Genomic DNA, 24,272 nt, shown 5'->3' on the forward strand with positions numbered 1-24,272 from the left:
AAAAGACAAAAATTAGGAGCAATTTTGCATATCTCTGAGATTATAATTCTTATCTACTCACATAATTACAAATGTACGCGTATTGTTAAACACATAAGTTGTGAGTTATCTTTTACTGGGTAGAACTATTTATTACATCTTTAAGGCGTAATGTAACAAAACAATAAATATATCTTATTTTATATATTTGGAAGTAGGAACATAACTCTTTATAACATTTTATTAAAACAATGTTTTAATACAAGATTGATCTATCAATTTGAGTCCTGGTATATAATAACAATAAAAGAAATGCTTATGATTTAGCAGGTTGCTTTGCTCTGTTTTTGCTCTTCTTACGAACTCCCGATACCAACCAGCAGTGCCACCAGAAAGGCAAAGTTTCCGAGGAAGAACAGAGACACCAGCAGGCTCTCATTTGTCATCTGGCAACACAACACACTTTATGTTAGCAATCAGCACAGTGTTATTGTTTCCTTTTTGACTTTTAGCATTTTTAACTTACCACTGTTACATCCAAAGTATCTGTAATTCAAAGAAAAGGAAAACGTTAAAGCTGCCGCAGGAAACAATTATAAGAATTAAATCCATAGGTAAATTTTCTGTTTGTGTGGTCAAAACAGGACCCTTTAGGGGGACGCATTGGCCCAGGGTTTGAATCCAACCTGTGGAGATTTCCTGCATGCCCCCCCCCGCCTTTCATGTCTAAGCTGTCCAAACGATTAAGGGCTTGTGCACACTGCCTGCATGGCTTGAGTGTGGCAACTGCGTGGCTTTTCAGTTTTTATTTCAGCTCCCATGTTAACAGGGTTGAGCTTGCACACTGCCTGTGTGATACACACGTCTCAGGCGGGGTTTGACGCCAAAAAGTGTACATGCTAGAGATAGGACAGACGCGTATGTTTCACACGACACACAAGTGTGTTGGGATTGTTTCCAGGCAAGATAGAATAGGAAAAGAGGTTTATATGTCATTTTGACAAGAATACTTTTAATAAATGACATTTTGATGTTTGAAAGGCTCTAGGTTTTGACATAAAAGCAGATATAAATGTAATTTAAAAAAAAAGAAAATTATAATCATTATCGATTTTCAAATATTGCACCCGTCTATACAGAACAAAATATCAAAATATGTGCAAACAAATGTACAGACAAAAAAATACTGACAAAATAAAGTTAAAGAACACGCTATTATTTCATTTTATCATTGGGAAACATACAGTGCATGTATCCAAACAAGGCTAGTGTGCAAAGGCATAAAAAACACTATACTGCCGCCATGCAACTGGCATGAAACAGAAAAGCCACGCTCAAGCCACAAAGGCAGTGTGCAGAAGCACTAAAGGCGGAAATGTCCCCAAAAAAAAAAACTTGAATAAAAAGGGGACCCTCAAATTTCTTCCTCAAACTTGACACAGACCCATTGCTAAAAATGCAACGACGACAACAAATGGAACCAAAGAACAAAGTGAAACGGCAAAATGGTATTTTTTTTATTTGCTTCTAGAAGCTTAGTGACGTAGAAACTTCTTTCAGATGTGTGAGCTACTGTACCTGGTGTGCATCTTGCTAACTTGATAAAAATAAATGAACAAAATCGATTTCACCATCAATAACGGTATACATAGAATGTGCTATCCGAAATAAATTCAATCTTTTTAATTTAATCTGCATTTGTGGATTTTGACTACCAGGTCATCACCAAGGCAGTTATAAGCTGCGGTATTACCAGCTGTGGAAGAGGTATTCAGATCCTTTACTTAAGTAGAAGTACTAATACCAAACTATACAAAATACAAGTAAATGTCCTGCATTGAAAATGCTACTTAAGTAAAAGTATGTAAGTACCATCAGGAAAATTTACTTAAAGAATTAAAAATAAAAATAAAATATTCAATGCAGAAACATCTTCCCAGTTGTAGAAAGTGTAAAGGATCCAACTAGTTGTGTGTTTAATGGTCTGATCATACAGCTGGACTTGTAGGCCCTTATATTTTTGACTAGTTTACTTTATAATAAAACATCATATTTTATAAACTACATGTGTTTTGTTTGCAAGAATCTTAGGTTGTAAAGTAACTAAAGCTGCCAGATGAATGTAGGTTAGTAGAAAGTTGCATTAAAAGAAAAGAATCAAGTGAAGTAAAAGTAACTCAAGTGAAGTAAAAGTGACTTTACTTACTTACATTCTAACACTGTTAGTTAGTCACTTAGCTTGTTGTAGCTAAAAAGCTAAAACACATTTTTTATGGTCCTCAGAGGAAAAAATATGAAGCTTCAACCATTTTAAATGAGGCTCACAAAGGTTATAATATGTTGAAGATCGACTTTTATCTCAGCTGTAATTAACCCATTATCGAGAGCCACAATAAATTATTACTGAATAGGATACAAAAATCGATTTACCTGTCCTGTTAACCATGCATCTGGATTGGACATCCAACAGAATGAAGAAGAGAGCCTCCCAGCCAACCATACCACCCATCACTTTCACCAGCCATTGGTCCGTGGTGTTGTCAAGGTACTGCAGGCCTGTGAATATGGCTGCCACTATGTGATGTCACAAAAAAACAATATTTTTAAGACGGTAGCAGAAGGAGAATATCCAATTTTATTAAAGAGTGTAATAAAGCAGGCAACTTCTAGGGCAGTTCATCATGTTAGACAAGAGCTTACCGGCTAATACTTTTATAACCAGGGCATTTAAAGCATGTGACCAGTTGAACAGACACCTCCTGTCAAAGAAGGAAGAAGAAAAACATAAAATGGTCAGCTGCTGGTACCAGACTGTTGTCAGTAGAAGAACAGCATCATTGTTTGTTGTTGCATTGTTCTGTTTAGAAGCAGGGCTCACCAGCCACTGTGGCTAGTGGTTTCGCAAATATGGTTGGTTTTGCGGTAAAAGGTGACAAAAACCTTTTTTAAAGTGACTAAAACCTTCTTTTAACACTAGAACTGCCATGACGGTCATTTTGACCGTTTTGAAATTTACATATGTAATAACTTTGCTGGATAAAAAAATACAATCCTGCTGGTTCCTGACTTTTCCTAAAAGGCTCTATATTTTAATTTAAAAAAGTTTTTATATACATTACACAAAAGGCAAAGAAAATAAAATCACTTTTACCTATTTCGGCCATACACGGTCATATTGACCGCTCGGATTTTCGCGGTATTGTTTTTAATCTTTCGCGCGGTTGAAGATGCATATTGGTTGCTTAGTTACTATCAGCGTCTCTGCCAAAGAAACGTCATAAGCGGTATTGAGTAACTAGTGTGGGCATTACCGATGGGCCGAAGGTAAAGCCAGACTCGCTAACGCTAGCTACCAGCGTGAATACGACGTGGATGGACTCCGTTCTGAAGAGCCGCCGGGCGCTCGCTCTGTGGAAGGAGCGGTGCACGGAGCTAGACGGCCGGTGGCTGCCTACGTGTTTAATACAACTTTATACATCCTCCAACTGTCTGGAATTGCACACATCCTCTCCAAAGAGTGCACCAGCAGTGAAATTGTCCGGAGGAAGTTCAGGCAGAAACTAGCAGAGGAGCTGAGACACGAGTTTAGCGAGGAGAAAAGGGAGCGGAGCACGGTCCGAGCATCGCTGCGCACGACGGCAGACACCAACACGGAGGCAGTGACAGGTTAGGTTAGGTTATAAATGTTCAAAGATGATACTTTTAGGTGTTATTTGCATGTTTGAAGTTATGTTGAATTAATTTACATACCATATTTTTCAGATGTGAATGAAATAATTACGTTTTACTATGCCGATATGAATAATTGAAAGACCTGGCCAACTCAAGTGTATAAATAAACTCGTTAAATTGTACATTTTGGTGTTATTTCGTTTTTCTAAAGGTATCCTAACACAATACCTGCATTAATATTGCAATTAGGTATTTATCATGACAGATCATAGTATTTGGAATCTGTCGGTCAAAATGACCGCTCACGGCAATTCTAGTAGTTATGGAATCCCGGCACTTCTAGTGTTAAAGTGAAAAAAAAATTGGAAAAAAAATAAAAAACAAACAACTGAAAACTTGTTAAAAAAATTTAATAAAACATCATAAAAAAAAAAACGCCCCAAAAGTGACAACATTTTGGGGGGAAAGTGAAAGATAATTGGAATTAAAACATCGACCATCCAGAAAAACACAAAGTTGCACAGTCGACGGGAAGACAACGCAAGGGTCAAAAAATGTGATAGAATATGCAAGATATTTATGCAATTTTATGTGATGAAATTGCGGCAACTTGCAAAATCTGCGGTTGGATGTCTTTTGTGTTTGATGGCCAATAAAACGTGATCACTATAGGGTTTCCGGCGGGTTCTAAATCACAGACATCTAAGCCACACAGTCAACAGACGGGACGCAGCACTCCACAATATAAACCAAATATTGCATACTTGTTGTGGCACTTTCAAAATAATATTGCGGTAATGATATTAAGTCACTATATCATGACCCCTAAACTAATTAAAACAGACATAAAAAGAGTCCTATGCAGGGTTGAAAAAGAGAAAACAAAAGGGGTTTGGCATAAGAGCTTGCTTGTAAAGCAAGCGGAGCAGCTGGCACGCACCCCCACTGATGAGAAGTGGAGTGCAACAGAGCAACAGACCAGTACTTTTTTTTTCTCAATAAGTCTAGTGTTGTGCTGCCCTTACCCTCTACTTCTTTTACAGACCTCTTGTCAAAATGTTTTTCTGACCACAGACAAAACCATTTCCTTGGCTAAATCTACAACGTTGGCTACACAAGCTGAACAGAGCTCTTGGGGATATTTTACAAGATGTTGTGGTTCCAGAGAAGCAGATGTTCATGTCCACGTGAATGGAGGTCTTAACGGACCTTAACACACATGCACACTCACACACAAACACACACATACAGAGTTGGGTACATACCGTGGATGTTCTGGTGCACAGCGCAGCAGAGCCATGATGGGCTGGAGGAACGAAAGGATCATAACCAGGCAGCCTAACACGGGATGGACTCCCTGAAAGTAAGTATAATGTTTATCTATAAGTACGTATCAAAGTCAGTCCCAAAGTGCTTCACAAGTTAAATAAATACATTAAAACCCAACGATACCCAAGCAAAATCTCAATACATCACAAAGGCAAGGCACATTATCACATAGTAATACAATCAGCAAACGCCTGATGAAGATGCGTCCTTAGCTGCTTTAAAAAGCGCAAATCATAAGAGAATAACAAAAATTCAAACACAGGAACAAAGGTACGTATATAATCATTTCTAATTCCGCTTACTATACCTCATACCTGAGTTTTGCAATGTTTCTGAGGTGGAAAAAAGCAAGCACGGGTCAAGGACTTAACAGGCAAACAAAAGCAACACAATGGCAGAGGCTCCACGCAGAAGCATAAACCCAGCTAAGAAGCTTATTTTTGGTGCATTCCTGCCTTTGTCATGTTCTGGCTGTCACTGGACCAAGCCAAGCTCAATAGATTTGAGAATTTGTTTACACAAGAGGGCTGAACAACGAGCATAGTTCAAATGACTCTGTACAAAATTGGATATTCTTTAAACCAATCAGACCAACGATCCGGGTGACGTAGAAGCGACTCCAGCATCAATGGGTTGCTACGCTTTGGTGGCGTTTGGTGGCCGCTATATTGAATGTAACTAAGAAGCTGCTTGGTTGCTTCTCTATTTTCATTGCATTAAACCCGCCAATAGCGCGCACAAAATTGTGATCTGCAGTAGGAGAAATAACCTAAACATGCAGGTTTCCAGACCGACCTGCAGGGCGATATCAAATCGCCGGCAGAGTGGGCAGGGTTTAGACTTAGAGGGGAGAGAGGAAGACATGCAGGTAACAGCCGCAGGACAGTTCTGAAGCCTGGGCCGCTGCTTCAAGGCATAACACTCTTCACATTAGTGAGTGCTCTACCAACTGAGCTACACATGTACAAAGTGGAGAGTATTTAAGGAATGTCAGGACAAAACAAAGGTAACACTAAAGTGCATCATTTAAGACTTCTGGGTGGATCACTGCCAACAGTGAGACTGCCTACAGAGAGGAGGTCAGAGCCCTGGTACCTTAACACCAGGACAACAACCTCCATCTCAAGAAAGCAAAACTATAACATATTTAATGAGCAGTGTTGAAGGGTGCCTAAGATCTTTGATAGTCATTACTTCTCTGATATTGTCTTTGTAATGCATTGTGAACATGACAATAAATAAATCAATTAAAACTATAATACGATGCCCTTCAATGAGATGCTAGTCGGGAAGTACATTTTCAGGAGAAAGCCTGACAGCCTGGAGCCAGCTCTCACCTTCCACCCTGTTTGGTGCTGTTCTCAAAATCCCTAACCTTCGACCTAGCAAGCTACACAAATTGGATGGTGCAACAAGGTAGGTCTGCTTAGTTCTTGATTGAATGATTGTAAAGATTTAGAAAGAAAATGGTAACCGGATTTCCTCTCTAACTGGGACTTTTTGGGACTGGACGAAGTACACACGGAGATACACTGGTAAGCGCAAATAAGGTTTAACCATGTATCCAGCTTACGTCACTGTATTGTGTCAACAGTTAACTTCATTCAATGTCATATGTGGCGTTTTCTTTTGCGGGGTGCAACTGTTCCACCAAAACAAGTTCCTTCCAGAGACTATTTTGCATCAGACACTGTAGCTGCATCCCAGGACGACTGTAAATTTGTGAAAAAAATGTAAACAACCTAGAGCGTTTTTTTTCTTCTCCTTCCTCAGAATGTACCTTCCTTCGCAGCGCTGTGGAGATACGTCTGCCAATGCGAGACTAATAAGAAGCAGACTGCTTCCAAAGATAATGCCTCAACAGTACAACACAAGGCTGAAAATAAAATTAAGAAAAAGAGTTTCACAGCAGTGCTGGTGTACTGACCCCAGACCATTGTTGTTCGTATGAGAAGATGATGATGAAGGCGATAATTGTGGCTACGACCGTCAAACTCATCACGCCAACATGGACCTTGGGGGAAACATACAGTGCAATATGATACAGAGAAGACATACAGAACTCAGGAGAGAGTCAGTGCAGGATCAACTGCACCTGAGAGAGGACAGGTTTGGGACTAGGGATTCTGTTTTTTCAAGGCCGATACTATACCAATTATTAGTGGTTAATGAAACCGATAACCGAGATTTAAAACGATATGCATGTACAGGGAAAATGAAAATCTTTAAAGAGTTACTCCACCGATTTAGCATTAAGCTTTGTGTCAATAGGAACCCAGTAGTATTTTCGAATGATCATGGTTCCCCCCCCCTCTTGTCTACCCTGAGACGATAGTTCTCGGAATTGTCTCTTGCCTAGAGGTTGTGGACAACAGTCAGCTAGTTCTGTATGTTTTTAACCCGTCCATAGGTGGGACTGTAACTACCCGATGTGTTAGTGAAAATACACATATTGACTCCACCGCCAAAAAGCGCAATATAAAAACTGTCCATTTATAACATAATTCCTAGTATAGTCAGATGGCGTTGTGGCCCCCCCCTCAACACCATTAGGTCTGGCTGAAACCAAAGCATTGAGTCAGACACAGAGCTGTGGCAGAGCCAAAAAAGAACCCTTTTTAATTAACTAACTTTATCGGTTATCAGGCAAATTATACGATAATCGGTCAATCCCTAGTTTGGACCAAGCTCTCTGAAGAGTGTTATGGCTGTAACCCGTTTAACAGGAACAGTCTAATATTGTCAAACATAACAGGTCAGTGAGACAAAACACACCCTGGACCTTCCTTATGTATTTGCATGCGTATTTGTGTATTTCCTTTAAATGCATTTGCATTTTTATTTCCTTTTTTGGTGAGAGCCTGATTGAATGCACTAACCCTACTGTCATCATTTGGACACATGTCTAATGTATCCGAAATGTTTCTCTAATAATATCCTCAGCAATGACTAAAGACAGGAGCTCAGATTTGGGTCATGGGGGTAATTGTAATGTGAATTTGGCATAATTTTTGACATCTTGCAGAGTAAAGGTTGTAGAAGAAAATTTCTAAACAGTTTTAGTCAACTTATACTAAAATTCTCATTCTTGTTCACTGATCAAGTTCCCCTTGACTTTATAATCTTGATTTTATGATCTCATTCCTTGTGTGCTTTTTTTCAACTGTTTTTTGTTCTCGCATCTTACTGAAAAAGACAAAATATATTTTGTGGTACATTGTTGTATCTAAGAAGTCTTACCACAAACCAGACATCTTTGCCTAACGGTTTCTTTCCTTTGGTTGTTTTTTTCAGATATCGAGCTACCATCATTCCCAGTGATCCGAGGGTCATCCAGGATATCAGCATCAGTGCTCCTGAAAAACAATTTAATTATTTCTTCTTGTTGTCCCAACACAAAACCTCTCTCTGTAAGGTGACCATGGATCGTTTATTTAATAGTTTTGTTTTAAAGCAAGACAAAAGACAAAACATTACAGCTACTGTGCGTTGTTTCTGTCTCCCCCATGAGGAATTCTAAGTAATGACAACAAGACTGTCAGTGTATCCACAAGCCTTTTTGTAATCACTCCTGTGCCCCCACCCCTCCTCCATGCCATTGCCGGTAGTCAAGGAGGACACAGAGAATTATGTGATGTTAATGAATTTACCGTTACATTGCATCCATTGCCAAATGAGTTGCTACAAAGCTAATTAAGAATATCAGCTCCACACAACTCTCTCTGTATTTCTCAGAAGGTTGTGGCGTCCGGTGACTTTTCCCGTTCAGACACTTCTGTGAAGAAAATGACCTCTTCTAAAGAGTCCATGTTTTTTTTAATCCTCTGTGTCCTCCTTGGCTACCAGCAACTGCGTGGAGGAGGAGCAGGGGCGGTTTTGTTGTCATTACTTAGAGATCCTCATGGGGGCGACAAAAAAAACCCGCACCATAGCTTTAGCTGAGCAACAATAACAAAACAAGCAAAAACAGTGAATACAGGACAGGAGATATTAGTTGTTGTTGGGATGTACCCTATAGATTTTTCCTTGATTTTCAGCTTAAGAGGATAGATTTAGGATAGATTGTAGGCAATAACTACAGCAACGAGGAGCAATTTATTTCTGTTTTGGTCAAGTTAATTGTTGATATGTCTCCTAATAAAAAGGTAACTTCCAGTAATGAAAAATGAAGCCAATAAGATTTTTTTAATGTGAGTTGTTTTTTTGGATTCCTTTTATGTAAACATTCTAGTGAATGGATGTAGCTAAATGTTCAATATCATGGTAAATAGAGGGCGGGAGTGTGAAGCTTTGTGAGACATGTCCATTGGTGATAACAGTGGCTGAAGGTAAGGTTTACAGAATCTTGACCAAGGTAATAAATTATACCTCTAAGCCAAAACATTGTAATTGGTGACAGAAGAATATCCAGTTTACTCTGCCAAAGGCTGTTTCTGCAAATAAAGTTGCTGATGATAATTTATGCAATAAATAAAGAGTTAGCGTGCGTTACTGGATGAATGTCTACCTTTGACCAAGGCACTTTGATCTCAGTGAATTATGCATGGACTGGCTTTTTTATTTGGTGACCAAGCGTCTTACTGATGATTGATTGGGTCTTTGTTAGGTTAGGTTACCAATCTTGTAACCCTTTCTCACAACTGTTCCTTGTTTTCTTGGGTTGGCTGGTCTGCATTGTCCACTGCATTGTAGACTTAATCATTGGCATATTATTTATTTATAAAGCTATTCTGCTTCTGTCTTACCCACAGTGCTATATCCATGAGAAAAGGGCTTATTCCTGTAATATGTACCTAAGGTCTGCAATGAAGTGGTTAAAAGGGCATATAAATATGCTGCTCCTTCTGTGTGAAACAATTTACAAAATAACCTGAACTTTCGTGAGCTGGACCGATTGATCTGTTTGATCCCTGAATTAGTTCACTTCTGGCAAACATTGTTGAATATCTTGACATTTTATGATCCTGTAATTTCTTACATGTTTTCATTGTGTATTGTTCTATGCCTTGTCTGAAACTCTTTTCATATCTTTTCTAGGACACTCTCGTAAAAAACGATTCTTAATCCTAAAGGGCCATATTTTAACGATCTAAGCGCACAGCGTGAAGTGCCTGGCAGAGATGCATTTAGCGCGTGTACAAATCCAGTTTAACAGCGGAAAAAGGGTCTGTGGGCCACGCACATGGTTTAAAAGGGTTGTACTTAGTGTCTTAATTAATCATAGGTGTGTTTTGGGTGAAACAGGCAATTAACAAATCAGGGTGTCATCTCCTATTCCCTTTAAAAGCCAGGCATGTTTGTCGCTGCATCGGTGTTAAACTAGCAAAGAGACTTTTTGTTGGGCATTGTGCTGTGCTGTGCCAGGTGCAAAATAGGGCCTAGTGAGCATATTCCTGGTTAGATAAAGGTAAAATAAAAAATAAATTAACAATCGCAGTTTGTGAAATGGTCATGTTATTTTTATCTATTGATTTGTCGACAGGGATACGATTTTCTTGTTTATTTCGTGGTGGTCACCAGAAAATGAACAATGGCCACCGGGACACGATCCACGGCCTCTGGGTGATGCGACAACGGGAAAATGAAACGCAACATGCCGACAACAGCTGCCATGACACTGGGCTGCTCCGGGGGACACAACAACAAGGAAATTAAACTTTACATGTGGTAGACGGTGACAACAACGGCTGCTGGGACACAATCCGCGGTCTCTGGGGGACGCAACAATGGGCCAGTGACAACAACAGGATGGACTGCCACATGCTACAACAATGGGACGGTTGTGGTTAGGAGAAGAAGAACGCGGAAAAGAACTGCCACACACGGGATGCGGTTCTCGGTCGCCAGGGTGAAAGTACTGTGTTGTTTGACCCATCCACCACTCCAACCAACCTCCTTAAGTTGATTTTCGGCTTTTCAATATTCCTCGCTACCGTAGTCAAGCTTTTATCACAAAAGATGCTTCCCATTAAAATACATTAGTTTAAAATTCATGCTCACCACCGCTTAAAAAACGTGAAAATCGTGTCCCTGTACACAAATCAATAGATAAAGTCACCATTTCACAAACTGCCATGAGAATGGGCTGCAATAAAAAAAATAGAATAAAGAGGAGTGGAATTGTGGTTGTGTTCATGTTTTCTAGAGATCTTTAGTTTTTTCTATTATATAGAAGTTAGAATGGACCAGAAGTGTTTATGGATCTCTGCAGGGAAGCCATCGGTTCCTGGTGCTTCCTTATTATGCATAAGATTACGGGCAGTGCAAAATTGGTTTTAGTTTTGGTTTCTTCTTTGCAAAACTGCATACTCTTAAAATCGCTTGCCCTGTTTCCACAGAATAGTTGGTGATGACTTTGGGGAATCATTTATTTTAGGAAGGACCCTGACTCTTTTTAAATTTTTTTTATTTGTCAATCTCCAGATCTTTGAGAGATATGTTAAATTGCCATCTGGATGCAAGTGCTAAAGTTAAGGTCGGGGGGCGTCAAAATCAAAAGGACCTTGACCCTTCACAGCAAATGCTATCACAATCCAGTAGCCGTCAAGGTGTTGGACAAACCTAGTGACAATCATCACCATGCTTACATACTGCTGCTAGCAGTGGGTTCACTTGGTGCTACTGTGGACATCCCTCAGTACAGGATCTCACCATGGGCTTTGAAGACAATAGGTACGCTGGCATCTTCGACAACTTCAGGGTTGGAAATGTTTATCTTCTTAGTGCTGATGAAGGTTTCTCTATGGAACTGGATTTTTCCTGGAGAAGAGATGCATAAAACAAATGCCTTTTAGACACAGGTTAGGTACTAAGTAACGTTAGGTACAGGTTGGGCATAAGTAACGTTCCAAAATGATTGAAAATAGTTTGGATTTATTGAAAAATGTAACCTTAATTGTTCTTGAGGAAGAACCACTAACACCCGCCCCATAAAATTTGTGCACCTAAATCATTTACAAACCTAGGGAAAAAGCTACTTCATGTATTGGTTATGTTACACACTGTACTAGCTTAGATTTGGGAAAACAGTGACTTAAATAAAAAGATGTCTGAGAGAAGAGTCTTACAGTATGCTTGTGTTTCTTCCAGACAAGATGCAGGAGCAAACGATTTGTGGCTTATTGTTTAAATCCCTTTATTTGGAGGTCCTAAAAGGGGCCCAATAATCACACAACTACAGTAGGTCACAGTCGAACCTGTCCATAAACCTCAGTCTGTAAACATTGACCTACCCCAAATACTCACTAGAGCTCCAAATGTGGATTAATCTGCCACTGAAAACATTCCCTATTAAATGCAGCATGCCTTCCTGTTTACATAACTATTGCTGAAAAACTTGAATGACATTTACATGTTTTCGATCCCTTTCTGTGATGTGAAAGAAAGAAGATGTGCAGCGGGGCTTGATACGGCTTCATGATACGGTCTTTGTTTTTAAAGATTGTTCATCTTTATTTTATAGGATGGCTAAAGACAGGAAGGGGGGAGAAGGTGGGGGCGACATGCAGCAAAGGGCCATGGGTCGGACTCAAACCCAAGCCAATACGCTAAGGACTGAACCTACATGGGGTGCAGGCTCATCCAGGTGAGCTACCTGGGCACCCTGATGATACTCTTTAAAGAAGAGTATGAAGGAAAAAGGATGCTCAGTGGATTTGGGTTTAGATATTTGGTTTATAGACTCTACAAGAGCAGACCAATGGCCAAGTCACTTCTGTGATGTACTGTGAATCTCCATTACAAGACTTGAGCAGTTTTTCTGTTTCTTCAGTTCGAGGCCCAGCATCCCTATTGAGAGTGATGTTTACTACTGAGTGAATTGAACAGTGATACAACTATCATACTACCGATTCAGTAGTACATCACAGAGTGCTTCAAACTCTGATTAGATTTAAGATAATCTCTTACATTAAAAGACTCATGGACTCTATAAGTTTTCTTAATGTGGCATGAAATGTTTGATGACCCTTGTTCTAGTTCTAACAACACATTGTCATCCCAGACACAGATAAGTAGCTTCCTACAATGTCTTTATTACCATTGCTGCTGGGTCCATGGACAAACATGAGATAGTAGGCTTTGTTGAAGCCAGTGGTCCTCTGAAGAGAAATAATGTTCATGGAGGTGAAGGTACAGCTGATCACCCCATTCTGCACTGATGTTGTTATATTAGTAATGTTCCCCTGGTGGACAGTTAGAAATCATTTAAACGTCATGTGGAATCCACGCAGTTACATATGCAGCTCACTCATTGTAAGGCCAAAGACAGGGCATTACATATTTCACAGTCTGGCCTTTCACCTCGTCCAGATACAAATTAGTGGTATGGGAGGAACTTAAATACCAGAGGAAGAATATCTGGATATCTTCGTCCTGTTGAATAGGCATGCTGCACCTCCACCATGCCGTTGCTGCCGATGCCACAAATATAAATATCATCATTTCCCTGCGGAGAGATAGAGTACCAACATCATCATCGATTGTCCCTTCTGTTTGCAAGATAAAAACGTGCTGACTCCTGATTTTCCATGGAGCATTTTTTTTAACCCTTGTATTGTCTTCACTTTTGGTACACTCTCGTGTCCCTCGGGTCAAATTAAACCATAACTGATTTGGGGTTTTAAAAACAATTCTGAAATAACATTTTAATATAGTATATTGTCTTTATCTTAATTTCAAACAATTGAGATATATTTTTAAGGGAATGCAATCAGTCGCTACTAGCACACAATTAAAAATGGAAGTTTGATTCGTTTTTTTGTCATAAGGTTGTAATTCATGTTAAAAATCCACTATGGTAAAAACATGAGTGGTCATATCCAGAACAATTTTCGGAATTGAGTCAGGAATACATGTTTATAAAGAAATAGGGTAAGGGTAATAGAAAATAAGGTAAGGCCATCGATTTTCAGGTAGAAAAAATGCATACTTACCATTTTTCTTCTTGCAAAAATTTGAAATGGGTCAATTTGACCCAAATACCACACAAGGGTTAAATATGGGTCATGGCATTAGGACATAGGCCTAATTATTGTATTACAGTATATGTATTACAGAGCTCACTGACCATGTTAGGATCATGACATGCCTGCTTTTAACCATGTGTTTGCACATGGATGGCTTCCCTTGTTTATCATGTGTTACTTCAAAGCGTTGGTTGTGTGTCCTCAGAATGTGCCGCTATGTATTCACAACATGAATTTAGGAATATGAACTGCGGGGGCGGTATTTACCAGGATGTGTGGAGAGGTCACTGAACACTGCTGAACATGTATTAACTGCATAGTAGGATACTCGAGAGTTTAAGTCTGAGATTCTCAAGGAACATATATTCACATGTTGGTGATCTGCCTACCCTGCCATCTGATGGATGTATTTTTTTAACTCCAGGCATACATAAAGTAAGAAGGCAAGTATGCTGTCTAAGAGCTGCATTGCTACAAAGCAGGAAACATTTCATAGAATCAAGCTGTCTGTCTTCAAATTACCATTTTCTGATCATCTGAGAATCCAAAAGCGATGTATCCATTAGAAGCCCCTTTCATCTCATAGTGAATGGCTTGACCGGTGGGAGACGCCACCATGGCTGACATGAAATAACAGTCAGCACTGGCTGGGTCACAGTTTGAAGGCTGACTGAAACACACCTTGGTGACGCTGCAATTTGCACTGGAGATACTCTTCTGCAGGTCTGAAGACTAAAAGATAAATATAATCATGTTAATATAACCAGAGGAACACAACTCAAGCTGGGACTCATGATTGACAGTATACAATAGGCATTGACTTTGCATACTGTCAAATGTAGTGTATTGTGTTGGCTTTCAAAGACATGCATTTAATGTTTTCTTTTTTAACCATAACTACAGCCTTTCTCTAACCTTAACCACACTGGAGTGCCCATACACAAATAATCTAGACATTAGACATGAGATCATTTAATTGGATGTGATATGCATGTATGTTAATATCAACGTTCTTCTCTGGAGCTTGGTATATATAAAAATTCTAAACTGGCAGTTGAATTGGGAGCTTTGGGTACTTTGCAGTTTTTGGTATTTGATTCTATAGACACAGTAGCCCACATCATTCTATGGACACCAAAATATGTTAAAATTCAATATCCAGCCCTAGATTTAAGGCTAGCACCAAACAAGAGATAGGGCATTAGTGGCTTTAGTGAATTGTTAATTGCTCTCAAAGGAGTAGAAAATCTAGCAGTCTATAATAAAAAAATATAAATTTGTCAAAGCCATGTCTAGTAAAACAAGCAGTTTTAAGGCATGAAAGCAAGAGCTAAAAGACCAATGGTTAATGACGCTAACAGTACATCTCTAGATAATGGTGTGAAGCAAGATGGATTCCCAATTAGGGTATGAGATCTTGGAAACAAAGTTCTTTCAACTCCTCATCATGGCTACTATGTCTGGATGGGGTCCCAGGGCAAAGGGGTAGATAGGTATATAAATATGTAAACAAATCTAAATGTAAAACATGTTAGACCTACAATGTAAGTGAACCCTCCAAGGGTCTGGGTTTGGCAAGACATCCATCCCTTTGTCCCTCTTTAAGGATTGCTGTGGGACTGGAAAGAGGATCCAGCGATACTGGCCCTAATTTATCAACCTAACGTAGAACCCAGCGCAGATATGATGCCAGAAATCATCTTACAACAGGCTTCACGTGTGATTCATGAAACGTTCGTATCATACCAATCAGAGCGTAGGAATTGTAATTTAAATATCATGCTCAAAGATATTGTCAGTTTTGAGGCCTCAACCCTACAATTTATGACATGGCGAGATGTAATCTGGCTAAGAAACGGAAACCTTTCAGAGGTGGAGATTGAAACCCTGATTTCTCAGGTCCACTTCCACTAACATGTGTGCTTTACTATTTGGCAGCCTAAAAACTGTTTTTTAAGGCTGTAGAAACAATGCAGAATAGAAGGAGTTTCCTGATGTGGTTAACAGTGTTGCCATAGTAAATCAGACTCCAGCTGAAGTTTGTTTAACTAATACATCCTTGACATACAGTATGTATACTCCTGGTAGTAATATACAGGCTTGTGTTGCTATCTCTTAGGCCTACATGTAGGTGTTCCTATATTTTAATAAAGTATCAGAGTTTATGCACTGATTTTACAGTTTGATTTTGAGATTGCTTGGGTACAAATGAGGAATTTAGTTGCACCAACAAGTTAAGTTAATTAGTTGAGCTAATCACATTTGAGATATGGTATGGTATGGTTGGAAACACTGATCAGCTGACAAACCCTCCAACATCATCATCCATCGTCCCTTTTGTTTGCAAGACAAAAACGTGCTGACTCCTGATTTTCCATGGGGCATTTTTTTTAACCCTTGTATTGTCTTCACTTTCAAAACTGTGTTTTTTTCATGAGTCAAAGCCAGGCAATCGTGAACTGTGTGGGAGAGCGTGTGTCCTCCCCCCCTGACCCTCTCCAGCCCGTCTACTGACATCAAGCCAAAATATGTTGGTCAATGGCGGATTGCTTACTTGTGGCCACTGACTTTGACACTTTAAAAGAAAAAACCTGAAGAAAAACTGTGCATCGTCATGTTTCCTGTATTGAATACCATTGCCAATCATAACACTATACCTTTTAAAAGCGAGGAGTAATATCCTGTCTCCTTGGTATAGCCCCAGTTGGGGCTGCTCTCTGGGCATCGGGTCAGCTGGCTCCATCATTACATTTATGGCGCCCTGTTTCCCTGCACAATGTTGTGCACAACCCCACAGGCTAAAACAATGTTCCAGACTTTTTCTGTCGTGTATAGTAGCCAACCCGTCAGCCTACTTTGTGGTTTTGTTGTTAGACAGCTATGTTCACACCTTCTAACTTCTTTATCTCAAAATAAATAAACAATTACTAACAGGTGGTGCAAATTGCTGTGATGTGGTTGTTGTAGTTGGGAGAGTTGTAGATCCACCAGCAACACCATTATCGAAGGTCATGACAGGACTTGTAATACCAACCCAGAATGTTTTGAAATTCAGCACGAAGGATGCGCTGCAGATGAGACACATGGCAATTATGCAAATTAATGAATCACTTTGGTGACCCACTTAAGCATGGCTATAGAAAAGAACAGAATGAAATAGAACAAATATAGTTTAATTCAACCTTACTGGAACTGGACGTTTTTTGCGTTTCCTGGTGTATCTGGTGTCCATGTCACTTGAATGGAGTTCTTAGGAGTTGCTAAATTGTGGGCTACAGCTGAGTTCTACACACACACACACACACACAGGGAGAGAGAAAGAGAGAGAGAAAGAGAGAGAAAGAGAAGAGGATGTCCTCACACGTTGTTTATAAAGGATTATCACCCAATGTGCCTGAAAGGATCCTGTGTTGGCACCAATCCTGTTGCTGAAAGATGAAACCAACGCGGCGTGCCAAAAACTCACAAGTTTCAATTACACTCAGACTTAAAGTTGTGCATAATTAAGGGAATTCCATTCGGAAAGCAGGTGGGTGCCTTGGCTCCATCTCTCTGCCCATTTGTTTGGATAAGCAATTTTGTATTTGATTAGAAGGGAAAGGCCGGGCCAGAACAGCCTTATAGATAAACACTGACATAGGAAACATCTAAGTTTCAGTTTACATTGAATGGCACAGGTGATAGGTGTACTATGATAAGGTAGTATATAAGGTGTTCTATATATATTTATATATACAGGTCTTCATCACCAACAATAAATACTAGAGATGGCAAAAGTACTCATACTTAAGTAGAAGTACATATACTTGTGTTCCAAAAATACTCTGTTAAAAGCAGAAGTACTGATTTAACTTATTTACTCAAGAAGTAACAAAAGTAACAAAGTACAGGCCGGGAAATGTACTTAAAGTAAGTAAATGTAGTCATTGGCCAGAAGTCATTCTTGATGCCTATTATCTCGAAAATCTCTTTCAGATAAGACCAAGGATGATTGTGAATGTCTTGCTGCTTGTGTGCTGAATCTCTGGGATCTCTGTTTTCTCAATTTTCAATCATGTCGCCGTCCATAATACTATGTCAGCGCCATCAAGCCGCAATGATTTGCCGCAAATGAATGCCACCGAATCTGTTGAGTTGTCTTGTAGAGGTGACAAGTGCAACGTATATTCCCATCCAATTAGACAGAATTTGGTATTGATGACGCAAAAAATGATAACGGTAACTCCACTGAATTTATTTGGAACTAAAGTAACGAGTAAGGAAGAGAAAGTACCAAAATTGATGTTAAATCGTAAAGAGTAAAAGTCAAAAGTCGGCACAAAAATAAATAGTAAAGTAAAATTAATTGAAAATCTATTTGAGTACAGAAATAAAGTATGTGTACTTTCTTACTTCCCATCTCCGATGAATACTTAGCAGTAAGCGGATTTTTCTCATAGTATAATATGTTGGCTGCTGTAGGCCTGCATTTTGTTCACAGTGCAGCCCGCTGATTAGGAGAAAACTTACTGGTTTCTTGATGCAGGGTAGTGTCTGAGCCGTCGCTGGTATCAGGGAGAAGGAGCCCACCGGAGAGGAACCCCCCACCTCTCTAGCCACTAACAGGAAACCAGTGAATATTGAGTTGGGTGGAGCCTGGAGTGTAACTAGGGGATAAAAAAACACAATAGCACATTTACACAGTTGTGGCTTAGTGGTAAAGTGGTTGCTTCCCAATCGGAAGGTTGGCACAGGTTCAATCGCTGGCAGTCCCATGTCAAAATGTCCTTTGGCAAGACAATGTACCCTGAGTTGCCCCTGCGCATCGGAGTGTAAATGTGTGTGAGTGTTCATCTGATGAGCATGTGGCAACTTGTTTGGCAGCCTCTGCAACAGTATATGAATGTGTGTGTAAAAGCACATTGAGTAGCAGTTAAGATTAGAAACAAAATAAAGCATCCTGTTAATTTTACATAAACATAAAATACACCATGCTCACGGCGGATCATATTTCCCTGCACTATACCTTACTAATGTCATAATGGGGCGGAGACAGGCCTGAGGTCAACAGGCCACAGGTTTTGTGGTTCTGTTTATAGAAACTACATCAGAATCAGAATCAGCTTTATTCGCCAGGTATAAAGTAACATGCGAGGAATTTGACTTGGAGCAAGCCTGCGGGCGGCAGCTATGGAACAGCCCCACCACACGCTTTCTCGAAAGGAAAAAATGCGGACAGCAAAATAATATACAATACAACATCACAACATAATGCACAAGACAACACACAGTTCATGTGATCACATGAAGGAATTTTTTGAGGTGGCTTGGGAGAGTGTGAGAAACACGAAACCAAGGCAGTCAGACGGATACGGGCGTGATATGGGGGGGTGGGGGGGGAGTGTATGGTGTGTGTGTAAGATAACGAGCAGTGTGTGTGAATGTTAGCGTCAGACTGTCTATGTTGTTAAAAGCTCAGTTTTTACAGCATGACCTTGAACATAAGCCAGTGCACGATCATACGGGAATTTGGGAGATCTCGTGGGTCCTTGTGACTTCAGCAGTCAGTCACGGCCACAGCCGTTCCGCAACAAATCCGGACCTGGTGGGTAATGACGGACGGCGGAGCCAAAACCGCAGCCGTTCTGCAGTTGGTGGAAATCAGGGGGTTAATCAGACATGTGAAACTTGATGAAGGCCCCCAAGTAAAAGAGCTCTTCATGCAATTCCCTATGGCAGAGGACTCCACTGGGGAAATTATTTTCCATAATAGATTTGAAAGCGCTACAGGATTTACAGATTCCCTTTGATGACTGCATAGGGCAGTCAAACTCTCTGACAACGGCGCGAACATGAGAGGGACAAACAAGGGAGGACAGACTAGGCTACTGCACAAAGCACCCAAGGGCTTTGTTTGTGACCTGTTGTGTTGATACACTCAGTTATCTGGGTTTTAGTTTTGTGTGGTTGATTTAGTGTTTATTGTTGTCTCTGACCAAGACCGTTTTGCAAGTTTATGTTCAATGACAAATAAATAGTGTGGAAATCAATAACTTAGTCTCCTGAGGGAATCTTTCCACACAGCTCACCACATTCCATTGGTCAATGTTTTGTACAGCTTCCCTTCAATGACTGCAGAAGGTAGTCATATGACAAGGGCTTTGTTTGGGGTTCAAACACTCAATCTAGTGGCTGCTGAGGCTGCAAAAAGCTGCACCTTGCCTATAGGGCACCAAATGTGCTAGGATTTTGCTGCTTCAATCCAATAATAGGCTTGTGAGATTTAACCCATAGAGACTGTAGTTCGGTTAAGGGAAAACTGAAAAATATGTTTTTGGACCAAAATACTCCCTGCCTTTCTTCCCAACCATTGTAAATGCTTTCCCTTGAGAAAAAGGTAACAGTTTGGATATGTACAGTGCAGAAATCCATCGTCTTGTGCTAAAAGCTTTTCCCAACTATGACCACAATGCAATAGAAAGTGAAAAAATCATCTGGTTTGTTGACGGCTTGGACCTAACATTACAGTCCAAAATTCATGAGATGGGTGCAGAGAACTTGGAGAAACTGTGCACACTGCAAGACGCTCTGGGAGAAAAAGCACGTACAGTGCTCTCTCAATACACTTTTTAGAAGATAATAGTGTGGGTAGCCTACCGGTTGCAAACAAGCTCCGTAGTAAACAACTCTCTAACGTTCTGATGGATTCGGTGTTGTACTTTTAGCTAAGCTGGACCAGAGAATATTCAGTGGACGAACTTCATAGTTAAAATTGAGGACAAAACATAGAGTTAGAGAGATCAGATACTGTATATGCTCTCATTGTTTGATGGAAAGTAACCCTGGTGTGCTGAGTTTGGAAAAAGGAATTAACTAATAGTAAATTAGTGCTGTATATTGGATCTAATCATGTGGATTTTTAAAAAGATAATGATACATATTTGGAAAATATAAAAAAAAATTCTTCTACGGGGTGAGGAGAGCAGTGCCGCCAAACTACGCAGGGCGCTGCCCTTAGCATTGCGGACATCTTGAAATTCTATGCTTGTGGCATCACCTTGTGGCCTAGGTCTAGGCTTGTGAGATGGCGAATAGCAGCGTTTGAAAAAATGTCATATAAATGGTTTGCAATATTGAACGTCTACACTAGACAAGTGTGTGAGCTTTCTGGAAGTCCTAGTGGAGAGGCGTATACTGTTAGATGTTTATTATTTAACATAAGTGCTCATGCAATTTACATAACAGTGTAAGCCCAGATTTAGTTATTCAACTTTTTAGTGGTCGCTACTTCTTCTTTCATGTTTTGTTAAAAGCCCTTCTCATCACATTGGTTGTTTGTTGAGCTGTCCTAGTTAAAGAGTGTGTTAATAATGTTCTGGTAATGTTTCGTGTGTGCATTTATGTTATCTTGGTTTTGGTTTTGTGAGGTTGATTTAGTTCATGTTTATCTACGTTTATTGCTGTAGCATGACCGAGACCCTGGTGGGGACTGATAACCTCTAGGCAGTTAGAGTGGGCTCAATGTCAATTACATAGCTTGGAAATCAGTAACTCGGTCTAATGAGTGCATCTTACCATGCAGCTCACCGCAACACATTGGAAAATGTCAATGTTATGTCACAGGGGTTGTGTTCATGTTGGGAGCTGTGTGTTTTGTTTTAAAATAATATCACATGTTTTCTTTGTTTAATCCGAGAACAGAATCTGGTGTGGTGTTCTGTTACATTGTAGGTCTTTATCTTATGTTACTTTATGGTTTTTAATTTTGCATCAAGGGGAAAAGTGCCAAGTCCTTGTACTTTCTTGTCTTTTGTCCTTTCTCACTCACACACACAGCCACTTGCTATTTGCAAACGGTACAGAGTTGAGTAACAGGTGCTCATGACCAGGCTAGGGCTTGATGTACCGAGGCACATGCATTCACCCTGCATAAGATGTAAACCTTATCCATGCAGAGTTTAGAATTAATTGTGAAACAATTCTGGTATTTCTTTGTTTTATACATGGCTAAACTTTTAATGCATGATATCAAGCTTTTATATTTGAAATTACATATGAAATTGATAAATATACTGTCATATTAAATTTGACGAGAGTTACAGTACACTGTAAAAACCACATTCATTACTACATCACATTAGTTGTTTGTAATAATCAGCTTACAGAAGAAGCAGGTGAATAGGGAAAAAAACTAATAGATAGGACCATGAAACCTCCCCAGTAGATTACTTAAATCAAGACAAATATCTTTTGTATTACAAGTTTTCTGGAATTGTATGTTTAAATATAGAAAATATGCATTATCTTGTTAAATATGTGCTAGTTTGCATACATTTCCAGAGGAGAAATGTGAACATTGGAGAAAAGCCAGGTTCAAAATTATTTTTAATTTGTTGACATATTAGAGTCAAAGGTTTTACAGAGGGGATTTTGGATATCTGCTTTCATCACTGCATGAATAAGAATATAGTGTCAACAGCCACAAAAAAATCAATTTTTGCCACATTTTAACGATTATACAGCTCCAAACAGTTATTTATAGGATATATTTGTATGTCAATAGGATGTAAATATGTTTTTATTAGATTTATTAAACCCATCTGCAATAACTGCAGACCTCTTACTTATGTACAGTCAGGTCCATAAATGTTGGGACATCAGCACAATTCTAATCGTTTTGGTTCTATACACCACCACAATGGATTTGACATGAAACAAACAAAATGTGCTTTAACTGCAGACTGTCAGCTTTTTACAAAATTACAAAAGTTTGTACTGTATATGTGCCTCCCATTTTTTAAGGGACCAAAAGTAATGCTACAGATTAACAATCAGAAATGAAACTTTCACTTTTTAATACTTGGTTGCAAATCCTTTGCCATCAATTACAACCTGAAGTGTGGAACGCATAGACATCACCAGACGCTGGGTTTTCTCCCTGATGATGTCTGCCGGGCCTCTACTGCAACTGTCTTCAGTTCCTGCTTGTTATTCTGTCAATAATATGATGGCAAGCTTCACTTATAGTGACAGTTCTTAGGAGCTCATATTGATCCTACACTGTCAGAAATAAGGGTACAGTAGGGGTCCATTTCTGTCCCCCAAGGTACAATCTATACTAACGTACCCCATAGGGCTCATTGTTGGACCTCAAGTAACATATATGTACCTTTTTGAGGGTCAAAAGGTACATATATGTTCCCAAGCAACCCTCAAGGGTACACTTTTTGTACCCTTGAGGGTACAGCCCCAGTGACAAGTCATTGTACCCCTAAAGGTACAATTATGTACTTCATTTTCTGAGAGTGTACCTGTAGCACTTTGAGATTTTTTTAAATGTAATGTCACAAATAAAATGTATTATTATTATTATTATTTTTATATTGAGAGTTGACAGCAACAGATTCCAAATGCAAATAGCACAATTGAAATGAACTCTAGACCTTTTATCTGCTGCTTGTAAATGGGATAATGAGGGATTAACACACACACCTGGCCATGGAACAGCTTAGCAGCCAATTGTCACATTACTTTTGGTCCCTTAAAAAGTGGAAGGCACATATACAAACTGTTGTAATTCCTACACCGTTCACCTGATTTGGATGTAAACATCCTCAAATTAAAGCTGAAAGTCTGCAGGCACAGCACATCTTGTTTCATTGTTTCTTAGTCCACTGTGGTGGTGTAAAGAGCCAAAAAAATTAGAATTGTCTCGGTGTCCCAATATGTATGGACCTGACTGTATGTAAACATTCAATGACACAATGTTGAAATGCAACATTTTTTTTAGAAATGAAACCCATTCGTAATCTATCTGCAAAATCGCAGACCCAACTCTTGTCAGCAGACTGTCAAATTGCTCCCTAATGAGCCAAAATGACCCCTGGAACTGGTCCCAGTGAAAGCGGAGCTCCTTCACCAGCAGTAAATTCCCCCAACTGCTCTTTGGAGCTGACGGTCTCGTGCACCCACACCCCACTTGCTGCTGCCTTCCTCCGTATATCCTCTCAACCAGGGCAAGTGCCAAGGCTTTCTTTGGCTGAAAGACAGGAACATCTTTGCCACCAAATCGCTACTGGAATCTGTGTATCCTACACAATGTCGAATGTACTACACGTCTGATGTTAACATTGGACGCAGACATGATGTGCATTCAAATAGTGGTGCATGCATGACATAAATGTAAGAAGTCTTGTCTATTTTGCGCTGAGCCCGGAAACAAGCTTTTGGGAATAGGATTTAACCTAGCAGCAATTGCAATGCATGCAGCTTACAATGTGAATGGCCCCTTAGGCAAAGGTAACTCTGAGTTTATGCATGGGATGGGGGGGGGGGGGGGGGGGGGGG

At 39.7% G+C, this 24,272-nt stretch overlaps 1 protein-coding gene across 2 annotated transcripts in view; it reads right to left on the reverse strand.

Moving 5' to 3' along the window:
- Positions 1-186: 186 nt before the first annotated feature.
- LOC117937729 (putative ferric-chelate reductase 1) overlaps positions 187-24,272 on the reverse strand; it is a 26,964-nt gene continuing 2,878 nt past the window's right edge. Inside the window, exons 2-15 of one of the 2 annotated variants that reach the window (XM_034861914.1) lie at positions 18,456-18,592; positions 17,134-17,231; positions 16,879-17,014; positions 14,469-14,660; positions 13,325-13,426; positions 13,019-13,163; positions 11,632-11,739; positions 8,221-8,336; positions 6,908-6,994; positions 4,917-5,008; positions 2,680-2,738; positions 2,410-2,553; positions 506-525; positions 187-425 (exon numbers count right to left, since the gene is read on the reverse strand). In XM_034861914.1, the coding sequence (XP_034717805.1) occupies positions 336-425; positions 506-525; positions 2,410-2,553; positions 2,680-2,738; positions 4,917-5,008; positions 6,908-6,994; positions 8,221-8,336; positions 11,632-11,739; positions 13,019-13,163; positions 13,325-13,426; positions 14,469-14,660; positions 16,879-17,014; positions 17,134-17,231; positions 18,456-18,592 (1,526 nt within the window). In that variant the 3' untranslated portion in view covers positions 187-335. Of the gene's footprint in view, positions 426-505; positions 526-2,409; positions 2,554-2,679; positions 2,739-4,916; positions 5,009-6,907; positions 6,995-8,220; positions 8,337-11,631; positions 11,740-13,018; positions 13,164-13,324; positions 13,427-14,468; positions 14,679-16,878; positions 17,015-17,133; positions 17,232-18,455; positions 18,593-24,272 lie in introns of both variants that reach the window. The other variant, XM_034861913.1, reaches the window with a different exon arrangement.

The sequence above is a fragment of the Etheostoma cragini genome, chromosome 22 (genome assembly GCF_013103735.1).
Source record: "Etheostoma cragini isolate CJK2018 chromosome 22, CSU_Ecrag_1.0, whole genome shotgun sequence".
NCBI lineage: Eukaryota > Metazoa > Chordata > Actinopteri > Perciformes > Percidae > Etheostoma > Etheostoma cragini.